The sequence below is a fragment of the Suncus etruscus genome, chromosome 2 (assembly GCF_024139225.1).
Source record: "Suncus etruscus isolate mSunEtr1 chromosome 2, mSunEtr1.pri.cur, whole genome shotgun sequence".
NCBI lineage: Eukaryota > Metazoa > Chordata > Mammalia > Eulipotyphla > Soricidae > Suncus > Suncus etruscus.
In genome coordinates, this window is record NC_064849.1 from 151,927,465 (window position 1) to 151,945,477 (window position 18,013).

The 18,013-nt window shown below is 43.6% G+C and overlaps 2 protein-coding genes across 2 annotated transcripts in view; both read left to right on the forward strand.

Moving 5' to 3' along the window:
- Positions 1 to 9,460, forward strand: part of ARSK (arylsulfatase family member K) — a 33,936-nt gene extending 24,476 nt beyond the window's left edge. Inside the window, exon 9 of the mRNA XM_049769092.1 lies at positions 9,313 to 9,460. Within this exon, the coding sequence (XP_049625049.1) occupies positions 9,313 to 9,460 (148 nt within the window). The remainder of the gene's footprint in view (positions 1 to 9,312) is intronic.
- Positions 9,461 to 9,514: 54 nt separating this feature from the next.
- On the forward strand, positions 9,515 to 10,825 carry GPR150 (G protein-coupled receptor 150). Its single transcript, XM_049769094.1, has one exon. The coding sequence runs from the start codon at positions 9,515 to 9,517 to the stop codon at positions 10,823 to 10,825; it is 1,311 nt and encodes a 436-aa protein (XP_049625051.1).
- Positions 10,826 to 18,013: the final 7,188 nt, after the last annotated feature.

An 18,013-nucleotide genomic window follows, 5' to 3' on the forward strand; every position in this document is an offset into this window, starting at 1 on the left:
AAAAAAAAAAAAATTGTGTTTGTCTTATTGATTAGAAAAGCCACTTCATTATTGACTCAATTACCTTTTAGAATAGATACTACATAGACTTCAAATGTATTTTTTCATGTATCAAAGTCTCATTACATTTAGATCCTTTTGTTTCTGGGGGACACATCTCACATCTGCTGGTGCTCAACAGTCACTTCTGGCTCTGTGCTCATGGACCACACCTGGCAGCGTTTGGGGGCCCATATGAAGTGCCAGGATTCAAATCACTGTCAAAGATGCAGTCATATGCTTAAATAAGCACACCTTACTTATTTCTCTGGACCTCAGAACATTTTTTACTGTGCACTACACCATTCTATTTTAGAATGTGATAGTCAACCAAGAAATCTGGCCAAACTAGTTTCCGTTGGAACAGCTTTTCTTTCATAATTATCCTGGCTATTCTTGCTAACTTGTTTTTCTAATACAGATTTAGAGTGATGCTGCAAAGATGAAAATTCTTATTTGTACTATTTAAATTAACTTTAAACTTATGATCTAATTTAAAAGAATGGAATTATTTTAGATTTAGTGTTTCAAGAAAAGATGAAAGATACATGCTTTATGTTTTCTACAAGTCTTCTTTAACATCTCTTGCTAGTAAACTTTTCAGATCAATTAGTTTCTCCACAGATTTGGAAATTGAGGGACTGGCTGGAAAATAAAACTAGGCCCCATTACATACAAACTGAATTATAACTTCTAAGGATGAAGTAATGGTACATTCTTTGTTCTCAAATGTCTTACTTTTTTTGGTTTGGGGGCCACATCTGGTGGTGCTCAGGGGTGTCTCCTGGCCCTGCACTCAGATATCACTCCTGGCAAATTCAGTGGACAATAAGAAATGCTGGAGATTGAACCCAGTCAGCCATATGCAAGGCAAATGCTCTACCACTGTGCTATTGCTCTGGCCTCTCAAATGTTTTACTTTTTAAGTCCTCAGTTGATAATTCTCATATGTAAACAGAAACGAGATTATTCCAGTTGTTTTATTATTTACTTATGCTGGTGCTTTCAGGGGGGAGGGAGCCACACCGAGCAGTACTCAGGGGTTACTCCTGGCTCTGAACTAAGAAATCACTCCAGATAGGCTCTGGGGACCATATGGGATGCCAGGGATTAAAACCAGGTCAGCCACATGTAATGCCCTACCCTCTGTGCTACTTCTCCAGCCCCTGGTGGTGCTTTTTTAAGTGGCTCTTTTTTCCATTATATCTCTACCTGAACACTATTTACACAACAGGTCCTCAAATAGCATTTTGTTAAAATATTGATGAGGGAAAAAGAAATCCCAACTAACATTAATGGAAATGTTATTGAAAGGCATACAGTGGTCCTCAAACTATGGCTCGCGGGCCACATATTGTATTTGTATCTGTTTTGCTTCTTCATTGCAAAATAAGATATATGCAGTGTGCATAAGAATTCGTTCATAAGTTTTGTTTTTACTATAGTCAGACCCTCCAATGGTCTGAGGGACAGTGAACTGGCCCCCTGTTTAAAAAAGTTTGAGGACCCCTGTTTCAATATATGTCCTTTCACTTAAAAAGTCATGGATTTAAATGACAATTTACTATATATAAAAAACATTTTGCTATGTACTTATTTTGTAGAAATAATACAATTATTTTGATAACTGTGATAACCTACAGTTATCAGTGTTTTATATTTCCAGATACACAATTTATATACAGATAATAATCTTACTTTTCTTTTACAAATTCTTTTTGAACTTTGCATCATAAACCAAATTTCTTTCTTATTTTGATTTTTGCTCTTCTTTCAATTTCTGAGTTTTTGTGTTAATTTATGAAAAATAAAGCTCACCACAGGTAGATTAAGTAAATTATCTCATTATTGGATTTCTTTAAGTAGCACTCAATATTAGATTTTATAGTTACATTTAAACTGTGAAGTCCACTTCCAGTCCTCTTAAAGAAAAGTGCCCTAAGAATGCAAAGCGGCTGATGTCCAGGTAGGAATATATGCTCATTATAGGTAAAGTAAAAAAAATAGAAATATAGATCTAAAAACCTATATATAAAAATAATTTATCGTATTATACCCACATCCTTAAGATGAAATCCTTATTAGAATCTACCAAGCATCTACAATGTTTAAATCATGTTACATATACGAGTATAATCAGATTCAACTCAATATCTAATTCTATGGCATTTAGCAAATATGAAATCAGAAGAATTAAGAAAAATATCTAGGAGGGGGAGAAAAATATCTAAAATCAAGACAAATGCTTTTATGCCAGAGTCTGAGGTAAATTAACACTAATTAATAAACTGAATGAGGACAAACTTTGAGCTTTACTTTTTACTCCCCCTCCAATAAAGATACAGAAAAGAATATTAACTATAAAAACATACTATGTCACTGAACCAAACTGAATTTGGTGATAAGCATTCGTGAAGCAAAAAAGATACGTTCCAACACAAACTAGGAGGAAGTTGTTCAATGAGAAACACAGAAATGCTCTAGACCAGGGATCCTCAAACTTTTTAAACAGGGGGCCAGTTCACTGTCCTTCAGACTGTTGGAGGGCCAGATTATAGTAAAAACAAAAATTATGAACAAATTTCTATGTACACTGCATATATCTTATTTAGAAGTGAAGAAACAAAATGGGAATAAATACAATATGTGGCCCGCGGGCTGTAGTTTGAGGACCATTGCTCTAGACCTATGCTAGAATCATCCTCTTGAACTCTGGTCATAATGTATTCTGAGTATGTTATTTAAAAATATAATTATTAATTAGGAATATTTTTTTTCCTAGAAGATCACATGGGAAACTGGGATCTCGGGATCAGACCCAAACAAGCACTTTCCCCACTGCCCTATTAAAGCATTTATATGAAATATCCAGAAATGTAGAAACAGAATGTAGATTAGTGGTTTTCAGAAGTTGGGGAAGGAAACTGGGGTTTCTTTTTGGAATGAGGAAGAAAATGTGCCAGATCAAATGTGATGGCTGCTCAGAATCATGAGTAGATTGAATTATACAATTTTAGAGATTTCAATGTATGGCATGTGAATTATATTTTAATGTTTAAGTGAAATAATATGATGATTTTATCAATGAACATGATGAATTTTTTAATTCATCATGCACAAGGAGATAGTACAAAAGGAAAGGAACTTGCTTGGATGCATCCAACCTAGATTTGATACCCCACACACCATCTGGTCCCCAGAGTAACTTTACGAGTGATCCTTGAGCACCAAGCCATTTGGCCCAACCACAAAAATAAAATAATAAGCCTTGTAACTGATGCTTATTGATCCACTTTGATACTTCTTTAGATGAAACCATTGAGGATAATGCTGATTTTGATCCCTGTTCAGGGCAAGTCATCACTATCCATTAAAAATGCTTTTTAAATACATGTGTTCTTCACTAGGAATTCTAATTCTAACATTTTTTTCTTAAGGGAATAGTTGCATGTCTATGCAAGAATGTATGTGAAGAGATGTTCTTCACAGAGTTATTCATAGAGTGAAAAAGTGAAAAATGTTTGTTAAAGAAGAGGGTTATTTAAATCATTGTAATTCCTTTCCCCACACACACACTTAACAATTATGTAACAATTTTAGTAACTGACATGGAAATCTATCTAAATATGATCATAAGTAAAAAACGCAAGATATAAAATCATATGCTCTCTCATCTATTTCTGTAAAAAAAAATAGCCTAAAGAATATATTAGTGTTAATGACTTTGCTGAGGGATCACACCTGGTGGAACTGAAAGAGACCACATGGGGTGTCAGAGATTGAACCCATGTCAGTTGCTTGCAAATTAATCACCCTGCCTGCTGTACTACTATGGTTCCAGTATCAACACACACACACACACACACACACACACACACACACTATGGCATGTTTAAAAGCCAAAACACAGTCAATAACAGTTACATCAGAATTATCTCCAGACATTTCCCCCAGCTTCAGTATTTTTTTAGTCTGTCCAAGTGACTCCAACATATAGTCAGTTGCCAAAACCACTGGCCTAGAACAAAGGTTCCCTACTTAGCCTACAGAAAAAATATTATTCAGTGCCCTCCCTGGAAGTCTGTCCTCCTTTAAACAAACAAACAGTGCCTTTCCAATTGCACCTGAGACTATTGCAACCCCCTTCTGGATCTTTATGCACCATCCCTGCTCCTAGAGCAGAATCATTCATGTTGGAAAAACTAGTGTAGAGGGAAAGCTGTCCACACTGGTGTGGTGATGTAAGGAAGTTGAACTTGGACATGCCCCTTGGATAAGCCCGCTGTAATGACAGTTGAACCTGGACATGTCCCCTTGTCATGCTGGGAATAAAAGGAAAAACTTGGACAGTTGCAGGGTCCCAAGATAGTGACCAAAGCAGTGCCTGCTGGTCTGAAGAGGGCCAGAGATAAAGCATTGGAGAGATGCTGCCTTTTTTTTTTTAATCTATTTCTTTCTCTCTTTTGAACCTGGGCCTCCCTGGCCACAACCGGCCAGTGAATTATCATCAATCTCTCCCTCTTTCTCAGAAGCCCCAGTCAGCAATGGTAGGACTCAGACTCCAGGAGGAATAAAAAGTATATTTGGTTTCTCTTTCTTCTCTCACTCCCAGTTGGGTAGTCATTACAAGTTGATGTTCCCTGGGTGGGCACAAAGTCCCACACAGCAGATGGGACCCATGGACCCCTTCGAGCCTTGCAGTACTAGGCCCTGGCAGCATTGGGCCATTACACTGGTGCAAGACTTGGTGTATCTAAGAGACACATGTGATTTATGAGGTACAATGTTGTGTCTGCAGCTTCTGTTACACACTCCTCAACCTTATTAACACGGGATGTTATGTTCTACCATAAGGAAGAAACCAAGGTAAGCAGGTGGGTTGGTAATCTGAGCTAAGAAACCAGTGTTCCAGCCAATGGAAAGGCAGAGCACATTCTGTTAAGCAGCAGACTACACAAAAACCAGCCTGTAAAGGAGGAAAGCAACAGTTGTAATAAATTGACCAAGAATAGGGTGGTGGTGGAAAAACAGATGTGCTACCTTTTGTTAGAAAATTTCTTAGAAATTGTACTGAGAAGCTATTTGAAGTTCTAGGAAGAATTAGCTATGAAAAATAGTACTAACTAAAAAGTCAATTAGTAATTTCAAAAAAATTAAAATAATTGTATTTACAGTGCTCTACAAGATTAAGGTAAGACTCTCTCTTTTCCAATATCACAACATTGAATGTAAATCTAACCCTAAATTATAAGATTACTACATTAACAAAAGGCAGGAGTGATAGAACAAGTAGAGCATTTGCCTTAAATGCAACAAAACTACTTTTGATCCCTGGCATTCTATATGGTCCCCCAGGCTGGCCAGGAGTAGAGTAATTTTTGAGCACAGAGCCAGGAGTAAGCCCTGAGCAGCACAAGGAGTGGCATTAAAAAAAAAAAAAAAACCTGAAAAATTTAATAGGAAAATAAAAGCAATATTGGCAGGAGATGTTAACATAGTTTTGTTATATTTAGCTAATAAGTTAGTTGATACTATCTGAAATTTTGATAAAATTATTTAGATTTGTGGAATTTAGCTAGTGCAAGAAGAAATAGCAAATAACTGGTATGCTGGTTGCCTTCACTAGAGAGGATGTAAGTGCAAGAAAATATGGAGACCACCTTTATGTTGCTATCACCCTTCTAGTTCAACCTAATTCAAAGGTCCATGCACTATTTCAAAAGGTTGGGGCATGGCACAGTTCCAGAATTAAACCCAGGGCCCTGTACAGCCCCATTACTCAAGCCAAGTCTCTGACCCATAAGAATTAACTTTCGGGCCCGGAGAGATAGCACAGCAGCGTTTGCCTTGCAAGCAGCCAATCCAGGACCAAAGGAGATTGGTTCAAATCCCGGTGTCCCATATGGTCCCCGTGCCTGCCAGGAGCTATTTCTGAGCAGACAACCAGGAGTAGCCCCTGAGCACTGCAGGTTGTGGCCCAAAAACCAAGAAAAAAAATTAACTTTTAAAACCAAAAGTTTCATCAGATGTTAGTAAGGTTAAAAATATAATTTTAGGACCAATAGAATGGGGAACTAGTGGTGCTGGAGCAATAGAATAGGTTGGAGGACATTAGCTACTCATCAAGTTGCCCAGGTTCAATCATCAGCACGCCATGTGGTCCTTCAAGCCTAACATGAATGAGTATTCTTTGAGTGCAGAGCCAGGAGTAAATCCTGACCATTATTGGGTGTAGCCCAACATTTAAAAATATTTAGTCAAAGAGATAGCATGGAGGTAAGGCGTTTGCCTTGCATGCAGAAGGACGGTGGTTCGAATCCTGGCATCTCATATGTTCCCCATGCCCGCCAGGGGCGATTTCTGAGTGTAGAGCCAGGAGTAACTTCTGAGCACTGCTGGGTGTGACTCAACCCTCCACCCCAAATTAAAGAATTGTGAACTGGGGAAAAGAAGAGGGGACAGTGGGAGGAACCAGGGACCATGGAGAAGGATTTTGAAACCTTAGGGAAACAACTAGTGAAGTAGTTAGGCATCTGTGAAACCACAGCTTCAATAGTCTTGTCAACAATGATGGCCACAATAAAAAATAGCCTCAAGTTTTGTCTCCAGAGTCTTGTTAAATGTGAGTCTTTCAACATGTTTGAGATAAATTGCGAATTTTGAGAACTGTGAAACTAGCATAGGCTACTTTCTTAGTCACTGAATTATTGGCATTGCATTGTCAGTACAGCTTTCACGGGGTTTTTCTACTAAAATAGAGAACTTCCAGTTGTTTTTCTTTTCTTGACATCTTATTAGAAACCTGCTTCCCTCCTTGCAGGCTGGTTTCTCTCTAGTATGCTATATAACTAGCAGAACTTTTATCTGTTTTCATACTTACCTTTTCCTTGGTCTGGAACACTGGTTTCTTGACTCAGATTACCAACCAGCCCCTCACCTTGATTTCTCCCTTATTGTAGAGTTCAGTGTTGATAAAGTTCAGGAGTCTATAGAGATACTGCAGACAGCATTGTACCTCTTCTATCACATGTATCTCTAATGTACATCAAGTCTTATACCATTTTGGACAGCTTACCATCTATACCACTTTCCCAATGTGGATGTTTCTGCTCTGGGAGCAAGCAGGGATAGTGCTCAAAGATGGAATGGTGAGGGTGGGGTGGAGGTGGTAGAAGTCTCAGGTGCAACTGGAAAGACACTTTCTTTTTGTTTGCTTAAAGAATCAAATAGATTACTGAATTTTATTTTCCTGTAGGCTAAGTAAATTGAGAACTTCTTTTCTAGGCCAGTGGTTTTTAGAATTGACTGCATGTTGGAATCAGCCAGACAGATTGAAAAATACTGAAGCCTGTTTACAGATATTGTTCGTCACCTTATCCCCTACTAGGTATGAGGGATGTGACGATGAAAAAAACTAAGATGAGTGGTATAGCAGGCAGAGTTCTTGCCTTGCATGTAGTCGACCTAGGTTTGATTCCTGGCATCCCAGAAGGTCCCCTCTGTATTGTCAGGAGTAACTTCTGAGGGCAGAACCAGGAGGAACTCCTGTGGTCAAAAAAAACATAAGAGAAGAAAAAGAGGGGCCGGTGAGGTGGCGCTAGAGGTAAAGTGTCTGCCTTGCAAGCGCTAGCCAAGGAAGGACCGCGGTTCGATCCCCCGGAGTCCCATATGGTCCCCCCAAGCCAGGGGCAATTTCTGAGCGCTTAGCCAGGAGTAACCCCTGAGCATCAAACGGGTGTGGCCAAAAAATAAATAATAAAAAATAATATTAAAAAAAAAGAAAAGAGGGGCCGGGCGGTGGCGCTAAAGGTAAGGTGCCTGCCTTGCCTGCGCTAGCCTCGGACGGACCGCGGTTTGATCCCCCGGCGTCCCATATGGTCCCCCAAGCCAGGAGCGACTTCTGAGCGCATAGCCAGGAGTAACCCCTGAGCGTTACCGGGTGTGGCCCAAAAACCAAAAAAAAAAAAAAAAGAAAGAAAGAAAGAAAAGAAAAATACAAAAGACAAAAGGAAAAGAAAAATGGCAAAGGTGTCTCATCCAAAGACAAGACTGCAAAAGGATTTTATTTTATTTTATTTTTGGTTTTTGGGCCACACCGGGTGACATTCAGGGGTTATTCCTGGCTCTGCACTCAAAAATCGCTCCTGGTTTGGGGGACCATATGGGATGCCAGGGAATCAAACCACGATCCGGTCCATCCTAGGCTAGCTCGGGCAAGGCAGACGCCTTACGCCCTGCGCCACCGCTTCGGCCTCGCAAAAGGATATTCTTACCACACTGACAGGACTTTCATCCGCACCCACCAAACCCTCCTTTGTCACATGAATCTTATGAGAATCAAGTAAAGGTGAACCTTAACAGAGAGGTTCCCAGAAAGTTCAGAAACCCACTGTCACGGTGCCTGATGCGGGGGTGTATGAATGGCAAGCCATACTCACAACAGGAAAAAGAAAATGTGTTGTGAGAAGAGAGGGCTCAAACAGAGGAGGCAACATTTGATTGAACACTATCCCGTGACGTGAATTTCTTTTTTAAAATTGGCTGCCTTATCATTTTTCTTAGTCACCTTGTCTCTAGACTTATTGGAGGCGTAGTCTGTGCTAGCAACCTCCCATCTGCTGGAAAACAAATCAAAGGACCAGGGACACAAGAGCCATATCGACATATCCTTCACCGGATGAAAATATTAGAAGGAAAGCGATTAATGCACGACCTATTTACATAAAAGCTATTTATGCCTTCTTCACACTAATGGAATACATTTCACAGGGTGGAAGAACAGCTGTCATCTGCAGCTTCTAGTAACCAAGGGTAGCTGCCACAATCCACAAAATCCTTCATTGGCAAGCAACACCCAGACTAGTAATACCTCTACTAGTAAAAAAAACAGCGGGTCTGAGAAGTTCAACTAACTTGCCTTGGGCAAAAATTAATCTCTTGGGCTCTTCTTTGGATCAAATCACTGTTTAGGTTTCTTCTTGAATTCCTGTTTATCTCTAGCTAGTGCAAATCCGTGGCGTTTCAGCAGCCTTCCCTTAATCTAAAATAAATAAGCTTGCATGTTTTTGGTTTTCCTAGCAATTATGAAACATATTTTTTGAGGGATACAAGTAAACAGCGAATCGGAATGGTCCCTGGGGCCCGTTAGTCCACGACTCCCAGGCTTGAGCGTGGGGGAGAAAGCAGAAAATTGGAAACGGATGTGCCAGGATTGGGAAGGGAGGCGTGGAGAAGGTGGGGAATCGGAATATCATGTGTGTTTGTTCCCTCGAGTGTACAACCCACTTTGGAGCCACAAATGACGAGGACTGTCTCCAAAACCAATTTGGTGGCGCATCCATGCGCACCCGACCCCGTCTCCTGGCCTGGGCGCGTGCGTCTCCAACTAACTTTGGGAACTAGGGAGCGGCACCCGATGTAGCCTCGCCAGCACCCAGGTTTCCCGCGCCCTGCCTTCCTAACCTGCAGGATACGGATGGAGGGGCCTTTAAACCCCTCCGCTCTGTCGCCGGCGCGCAACGACTCCGTCTCGACCTCTCTGCAATGGGGGCTCAACGCGACTGCGGGGCTACAGTCGCCCAGCCCCGCGCCGCCTCCTCTGCCTCCCGACCCGTCCCATCGCCGCGTCCGCCTGGTCTTCTCGGGGGTCCTGTTGGTGGTGGCGGTGGCCGGCAATGCCACCGTGCTGTGTCGCCTGTGCGGCGGCAGCGGGCCCGGCGCGGGTCCAAAGCGCCGCAAAATGGATCTCCTGCTGGTGCAGCTGGCCCTGGCCGACTTGTACGCGTGCGGGGCCACCACGCTCTCGCAGCTCGCCTGGGAGCTGCTGGGGGAGCCGCGCCCCGCCCAGGGGGACCTGGCGTGTCGCCTGGGGCGCTTGCTGCAAGCCTCGGGGCGCGGGGCGTCGGCGCACCTCGTGGCGCTCATCGCCCTGGAACGCCGGCGCGCCGTCCGCCCCGTGCCCGGCCCGCCGCTGCCCGCGCGCGCCCTCGCCGGGCTGGGCTGGCTGCTGGCGCTGCTGCTGGCATTGCCCGCCGCCTTCGTGGTGCGCGGGGCCGTCCCCTTGCCGCGCAGCGCCCGGCCCTGGCCCGGGGAGCGACGCTGCCTGGGCATCTTCGCGCCCCGGCCGCGCTGGCACCTGCAGCTCTACGCGCTCTACGAGACGATCGCGGGCTTCGCAGCGCCCGCCGCGGTGATGGGGTTCGCATGCAGCCGCCTGCTCCGCGCCTGGTGCCGGCAGAGACTCCCGCGAGTGCCCACGGACCCCCAAGCGCCCTGGTCGGTCAGTCCCGGCCGCGCCCCTGTGCGCCCTACCAGCGCGCTCCCGCGCGCCAAGGTGCAAAGCCTGAAGATGAGCCTGGCGCTGGCGCTGCTCTTCGTGGGGTGCGAGCTGCCCTACTTCGCCGTGCGCCTGGCAGCGTCGTGGTCCGCGGGCCCGACGGGCGACTGGGAGGCCGACTCCCTGACCGGGGCGCTGCGCCTCATTGGCACGGCCAGCTGCGCGCTCGATCCTTTCGTCTACCTCTTCTTCCAGCTAGGCGACTGCCGAGTCCGGCGGCGGCGGCTGCGGAGGCGTCTGGGCTGCTTGGGCTGCGCTCTCCAGGACGTCGCCCTGGACGACAACGATGACGACGAGGTCCCGGGTCACCAGGCGCTCCATCGCCACCGCTGGCCCCATCCCCATTACCACCACGCTCGGCGGGAGCAGCCCGAGCAGGGTTACACGCGCCCTCCCCCGCCGCCGCCGCGCCCCCGGACGCTGCCCTGCTCCTGCGAAAGCGCCTTCTAGGTGCTCGATGGCAGACAAGAAGTCGTCGTCGGTGGCAGTGGCACAGCCCCATATGGGCACCAAGATCCTGCAGTATGCAGGAGGGCCTCGACCCCAGTGTGCAGGAGAGGCTCGGCCGGAAAGTGACATTGAGCTTTCTCCACTTCATCTTTGACATTTCTAATGTTTACAATTTTTTTCTAGGCTCTTCTAATTTGTTCTTCCAGTTCCTCTCACCATTCTGCATTTGGAGACTGGCAAGCGAGCTCATTGAGACATTGTAAGCAACGAAATGGTCCAAGTGAAGAGTTGTTGTTCGCTATTCTCTTTCATTTCCCACGATGTTCTGTACAAAACCATTTGCTTTAGCTAAATCGCCCAATTTTTCCTCGTTTGCTGTGGTATCATCCGGTTTTACTTAACAGTGACTCATAGTTAACCAGTTGTACTTTGGGGTACCAGAGAATGTTTCCTGTCTAGAAAGAAACTCTCCAATTTGCCCCCCCACCCATCTCAGGAGCCTAGGATTTGTAGATGAAACTGTCAGAAATGTAATCATGCTGTCACATCAGAATCACAGAGTATTTGTAATGTCAAACATACCCCTTTCAACGCAACAAATAGTACTTTTTCCTCCATCTGATAAAGCGTTTTCTCAGAGGAAAATTACCATGGTCTTTATTTCCACTTTAGCCTACACAGCAATAGAAGCTGAGATGTAGGAGGGATGTGTATATATATATAAGCTTCTCTTAGTTCTTTTCAAATATATCTGTTCCTGTGCCCAGTCCAACCTCTATAGCCCAGATGCTGTTCACAGGTGGAGATTCTCAGTATAGAGTTGCCAGCAGAGTAGAGAACAGATGTACCAAGGTAAGGGCATGTGAGCAGTCCCCACTGTGCTAATGGAGCCACCTACATATGTGCAACCAGGAATGAATTTGCAACCTCAGAATTTTACTGCAAATATAAAATTCTTAAAAAAAAAAAAAGTTGGTGGGGCCAGAGAAATAGCATAGCAGTAGGGCGTTTGCCTTGCACGCAGTGGATCCAGGGCAGGTGGTGGTTCGAATCTCGCATCCCAGGATGCCTTCCAGGAGCGATTTCTGAGCACAGAGCCAGGAGTAACCCCTGAGCGCCAGGTGTGACCCACAAAACAAGAAAGAAAAAGAAAGAAAGAAAGAGAAGAAAGAAAGAAAAAAGAAAAAGAAAGAAGAAAGAAAGAAAGAAAAAGAAGAAAGAAATAAAATGAAAGAAAGAAAGAAGAAAGATGGAAAGAAAGAAGAAAGAAAGAAAGAAAGAAAGAAAGAAAGAAAGAAAGAAGAAAGAAAGAAAGAAGAAAGAAAAAGAAAGAAAGAAGAAAGAAAGAAAGAAAGAAAGAAAGAAAGAAAGAAAGAAAGAAATTGGCACTATCTGCTGCTGTGACTTACTCAGAATTGGGTCAAGGTAATTTAACTTTTTCCTTTTAAATGCTTCTAGCTGGAAAGACAAAGGATAGGATTTATGAATGCAATAACCAAAATACATATCAATGTCTTTTGCCAGAGAATCTGCAAGCATTCCATGACAGCATTTCCTATGCATTCACAAATGGAGGACTAAAACACAGGAAGAGTATTGTTCTCTTGTAAAACCAATGTTCTCAAAAACAAAAAACAAAAAAAAACTTTCTATGTTCTCTCGAGCAACGAATCCCAAACTCTGAAACAATGCTTGATCGAGTGGGCACTGAATACATAATACTCTGGCTGTCTGTTGTCAGTAGGAGATGTGACACTCACTAGCAAAGTAGGTGCCTTTGCTAGGTGCCCTAGGTGCCTTCTGTGAAGTGGGAAAAAGAGTTTTAAATTTGAGAAGGAAATCTACCACTTTGCTTTCTACTACTTTGGCCACCTAGGATAGTGTCTGGGACATCCAGGATTGATGAGAGTCTACTAGAAGCCCCTGCACAGTACAAACCTTATGTCTCTTCAGCCCCACAAGGCAGTCTCAGTTCCATTTGTTGCATCTGGTTCCATTTGTTCTGCCTGGTGTGAGAAATGATCCCTGCATCCAGTTTCTTGAGCATCCATAGATTCAACTAAAGCTCTTTTCAGAAAGGAAAGTCAGTTCTAAATTTTATCCAGGCTCTTCAGGTTCATTGCCTTTCCTTTACAGAAAAGAATTTCAGTAGGAAACAATAGTAAAGCAAAACAAATAAATTCAAGAAATAAAGAGACGTAAGGAGAGAGGAAATAAGGATACGGGGAGGGGGGGCGGGGTGCTCCAGAGTGGCAAAAAGCAAAGTACACACCCCAAGCAAGGATCTTTTGCTCATTTCCCCAAAATGGGGGAAATGTGCCCCAAAGAAAGGCCATATCTTAGGCAGATGCAAACCAAAGAGGCAAAGGAAAGATAAGGAAGTACACAGCTCCTTTCAAGTATGCAGGCAAGAGTGCACCTTAACAAATTAGTTTATTTCCCTACCACCAGTTGGTTGCTAGGGGAGTTACCAAGAAAGATAAGGGAGCTGTTGATAGTTTTCTTTTGATATTCTTTGCATGGCTTTTGTTTCAGTGGTGGAGCCTCTTTGTGGTGGGTGGGTGGGTGGGGGCGTCCATCCACTCTCATCTCAAAATATGCTACCAGGGCCAGGGGCAGGTGAGCGGAGGCCTGGGGACGCCCCCGTGCACCACGAAGGCCCCTAATTTCCCTTTTTAACATTTTGTTTTGTTGGGGTCTGAGTGATAGTACTGACCGCTGCTCAATGCGGCTCCCAAACAAACAAACAAATAAATAAAAAGGGGAATTATTATTATCCAAAGTGAAATAGAAATAGAAAATAAAGAAATTAATATAGAGGGAAAATACATTAGTTTAGGTTCCTCAATATTTAAAATGTTGGCGGTCATGGGGGAAAATATGTTTATTTAGAATACTGTGTTCTATGAACTTACCTTTGAACTGCTTGAGGCACCTTAAAATCAGAGCTCAGAATGTTAGCGTATTACCTATGGATTTTGGTTTTCATAAGTTTTTATTATCTTTCATTTTTCATATACTTTTTGTTGTTTTGTATTGGTTTGTTTTGGGCCATTTGCCACACTTCGTGGTATTCAAGGATTATTTGGTTTGGTTTGATTTGGGTTTTTTGGGCCATCCCCAGTGACGCTCAGAGATTTCTCCAGGCTCAACACTCAGAAATTGCTCCTGGCTCAGGGACCATATGAGACGGGGATCAAACCCAGGTCCATCCTGGGTCAGCCACATGCCAGGCAAATGCCTTACCACTGTGCTAGCACTCTGGCCATCTCAATAATTATTTCTGCTGAGCTCAAGAATCTCTCCTTGAAGAAGATCTGGAGTACATGCAACATGACTTTTTAATATTTACTTTCAGATCAAGTGCCTTTCAGGAGTAGGAAATTTCCAACCACTGCCTTACAAGATAGGTAAGGAAACTTTTAATTTATTTTTTAATTATTATTTTATTATTGTTATTATTAGGTTTTGGAGTGACACCTGGTGGTGGTCAGAGCTTACTTCTGGCTCTGTATTCAGCTATCAGTACTAAAAATTGAAGGTTCAGGGGACCATATGCTATGCCAAAGTTCAAACCTGGGTCAGGGGATGCAAGCACATTAACTGCTGTACTACTTCTCCAGCCTACAACGATATTTCTTAAAAGCCTACGAAACTCATCTAACTGCCAGCTTTGAATACAAGGAAGTGCTTTCATTTTCTTTCCTTAAGTTTAGAGAAGAATAAAGAAAAAAAGCAGAGGTTGCATAGTTCAACATTGAAAGCAAAACCTACACCCCCTTCAAGCAACAAAATTTCTTCTGATCAAAAGTGTTATTCTATACATTTGCATTTACATCTCATAAAGTAATTTTATTTACACTAAAGAGAGCATACTACACAGAGCTTCCTAAATGTTGCTGTTCAATATTATTTACACAAGAAAATTTGTTCTCTGAATATATAATTACAAAATAATTCCCATGTCTACACTGCATTTTATTCATTCACTCACTAATGGCCACTTTGCCTATTTTTGTTATTTTGTTAAGATAGGGGAAAAGGGGGAGCTAAGGAAATATAACCCTAAGAAAAGAAATTGTGCCACAGAGTGGTGCCAGGTGGTGCCTCGTAATCTGGTGGCCTGAATAATCTAGATGACTTGGCCCCATAAAATAATTTAATAAAATAATATTCTCACTCGTGTTTTACCAGACCACCTCCTTATCTCCTTTAATCTCAATAAAGAAATGCTCACTCGTACCCACTTTGTTTAAAATGTATTAAAGGAACTGGGAGCAGAGAGTACAACAGGTAAGATACTTGCTTTGCTTGAGTTAACACAGGTTGTAACCCTTGCACCACATAGGGTTCTCTGAAACTCACCAGAAGTAATTCTTTTTTTGTTTGTTTTTGGGTTTTGGCTACATCTGGCAGCACTCAGGGGTTACTCCTGGTTCTGCGCTCAGAAATCACTCCTGGCAGGCTCAAGGACCATATGGAATGCTAGTGATAGAAACCTAGTCTGTACCAGGTCACCGCATGCAAGGCAAACGCCCTACCTCAGTGCTAACACTTGGGCCCAGGAGTGATTCTTGAGCACAGAACCTGGAGAAAACCCAGATCTTCACCGTCTGTGACCCCAAAACAAACTAATAAACAAACAACAAAACAAAAACAATTTGGTATTAAAGGGAAAGATTTCTTCTGCCGTTCTCAGGAATCCTTCAGGAGACCCCTTCCATAACCTAGAAACTTTCCTGCCTTCTTTTCCAAGTCAGTCCCCTGCTTTTAGCCTTGACTGCTTGAGAACAAGAATCTGAGTGCCCAGGCCAGCGTTAACAGAAGCAATCTACCTCCATGGTCATGAATAACCTGTTTCCAGAAGAATCTTGGAAAACATTTCTGTAAGATCAGTTTCTAAGGAGCCAGAGCTATGGTATACAACCGGTATGGTGCCTTGCTCATGGCGACCCAACTTTGATCCCTGGTCCCCCATAGGGTCCCCCAGCCCTCTAGGTGTGAGCCTTGAGTGCAGGAGTAAGGCCTGAGCACTGCTGAGTGTGGCCCCCAAACCAAAAAGAAAGATTTTGTTTGTAGAAGTGAGGTTACTGGGTGTAAGCAGAATTTGGATACATGTGTAATGCTATCAGCAAGTTGTTTTTGTTGTTGTTGTTTTGTTTTGTTTCGGTTTTTTTTTTTTTTTTTGGTTTTTTGGTTTAGGGTCACTCCCGAATCTATGCTCAGAAGTTGCTCCTGGCAGGCTCGGCGACCATATGGGATGCCAGGATTCGAACCACCGTCTGTTTGAATCAGCTGCGTGCAAGGCAAAAGCCCTACCACTGTGCTATCTCTCAGGTCCCTATCAGCAAGTATTTAAAATAATTTAAAATTTAAAAAATTAAAATAAAAAAAATTTGTTATTATTGTTGTTGCTTGTGTGTGTGTGTGTGTGTGTGTGTGTGTGTGTGTGTGTGCTTTGTTTTGTTTTTACTTCGGACTGTGATTATTGTTTGGCTGTTGTCTTTATTGCTGTGGTGCTTTTCGGGTTTTATTTTTGTTTGTTTGATTTTTTTTGTATTCTTGTTGTTTTCTTCCTTTTTCCCTTCCTTCTCTTAAATTGATATTTATAGCCTCTAGAAGGACTCCTCCCGTTTTAGGCTTGTTTGATTTTTGCCCTTTATTTTTCCTTCAAACAGAATCACATAACTTGCTTGAACCATCTTGTATACTGGAGTGTACCAAGACCAAACAGTTGTATGAACATTGAGTAGAAATAAAAAATGATCAGACTAAAACACCAAATCCAAAGCCAATAACAACCAAACCAAAACCCAATCTACAACAAGCTAGACACAGAGGGGACTACTCATTCTGGCAGCCTGGGGGGCAAAGGAGGGGCGATATGGGGTGCATGCTGGGAACAGAGGTGGAGGGAGGACAACATTGGTGGTGGGAATGCCCCTGATTTAATTGTCACTATGTATTTAAAATTTTACTGTGAAAGATTTAGTAATCCACTTTGGTCAAAATAAAAATTATTTTTAAAAACAATAAAAGATAATAATAATCATAAATAATAAATAATGTTAAAATATTGTTATATTAATATTAATAAATAAAAATAATGATAAAATAATAAATATATTTTAAAAATCATAAAAACAAAGAATAGACCACCGTCAATCCCTAAGGGCCACTCTCCTTGGTGAATGACACGGTGGGCGTGGCATCCAGAGGCGGGGCCGAGCCGGCGCTCCTGGGTCACGTGGGTGAATTGGCCCCGCCCAGCAAACGCATTGGTGACCGGCAGTGTGGGCGTGGCACCAAGAGGGGCGGGGCTAGAGGCGGGGCCGGGTCGGCGCTACCGGGTCACGTGGGTGGCTTGGCCCTGCCCGCCGAGGCTCCTCCGCGCGGCTGTCGGCGCCGGGACCACACTGGCCTTGGCATTTCCGCGGCGGAGGCGGAGCGAGGGGCTCCGGTGGACGGTGAGTGCAAGTCTCGTCGTGCAGGAAAAGCTCGCGAGATCCGCGGCTTCCGCGCGTGGATTTCCTGCTACGGCTTGCGCGGTCTCTTCCGGCTTGGGCTAGCTAGACTTCGGGGATTGCTTTCTATCGTCTGGGCCCAGCCTAGGTCCTGACTCTTTGCTGGGGTGTCTGCAAAGGCCTCTTCCCGCGAGACCATTTCCAACTAGGGTGTGGGGAGATCAGAGTCAAAACTGGTCCCATAGTTCCTCTCCTCCTCCTCCTTCTCGACCTTCTCCTCCTCCTCCTCCTCTTCCTCCAAGGACCCCCTGCATGGTGCCTTAAACCCTCCCCGCTGTTCCCCCAAAGGGTCTCCAGACTGTGGACGAGCTACCTCAGAACCTTCACCCCACTTCACAGGCTCCCTTGCATGGTTGCATTCCTAGGCTTCATCTAGGCGAGGGGCCTGGGATGTGATGGGGCTCTCTCTGGTCTTTGTCTTACCTGGGGATGGTCTGCTAGGGCCACCCCCAAACCCCAGCAGGCTGGGCCACACAGCCTGAGCTCCTTTGGGAATAGCAAAAGAAAAATAAACCTAGTCAGAACCACGGGTACACACACACACACACACACACACACACACACACACACACACACACATTCATACATACATAGGTACAACATACATGAGACATGGAGGAGCCTGATACTAGAATTTCTTTATTTTTTTTTTCGGGTCTTTTTC

Bases quoted from the DNA above. Each gene is read 5' to 3' on its own strand.
- GPR150 (XM_049769094.1), top strand. From the start codon at position 9,515: ATGGAGGGGCCTTTAAACCCCTCCGCTCTGTCGCCGGCGCGCAACGAC.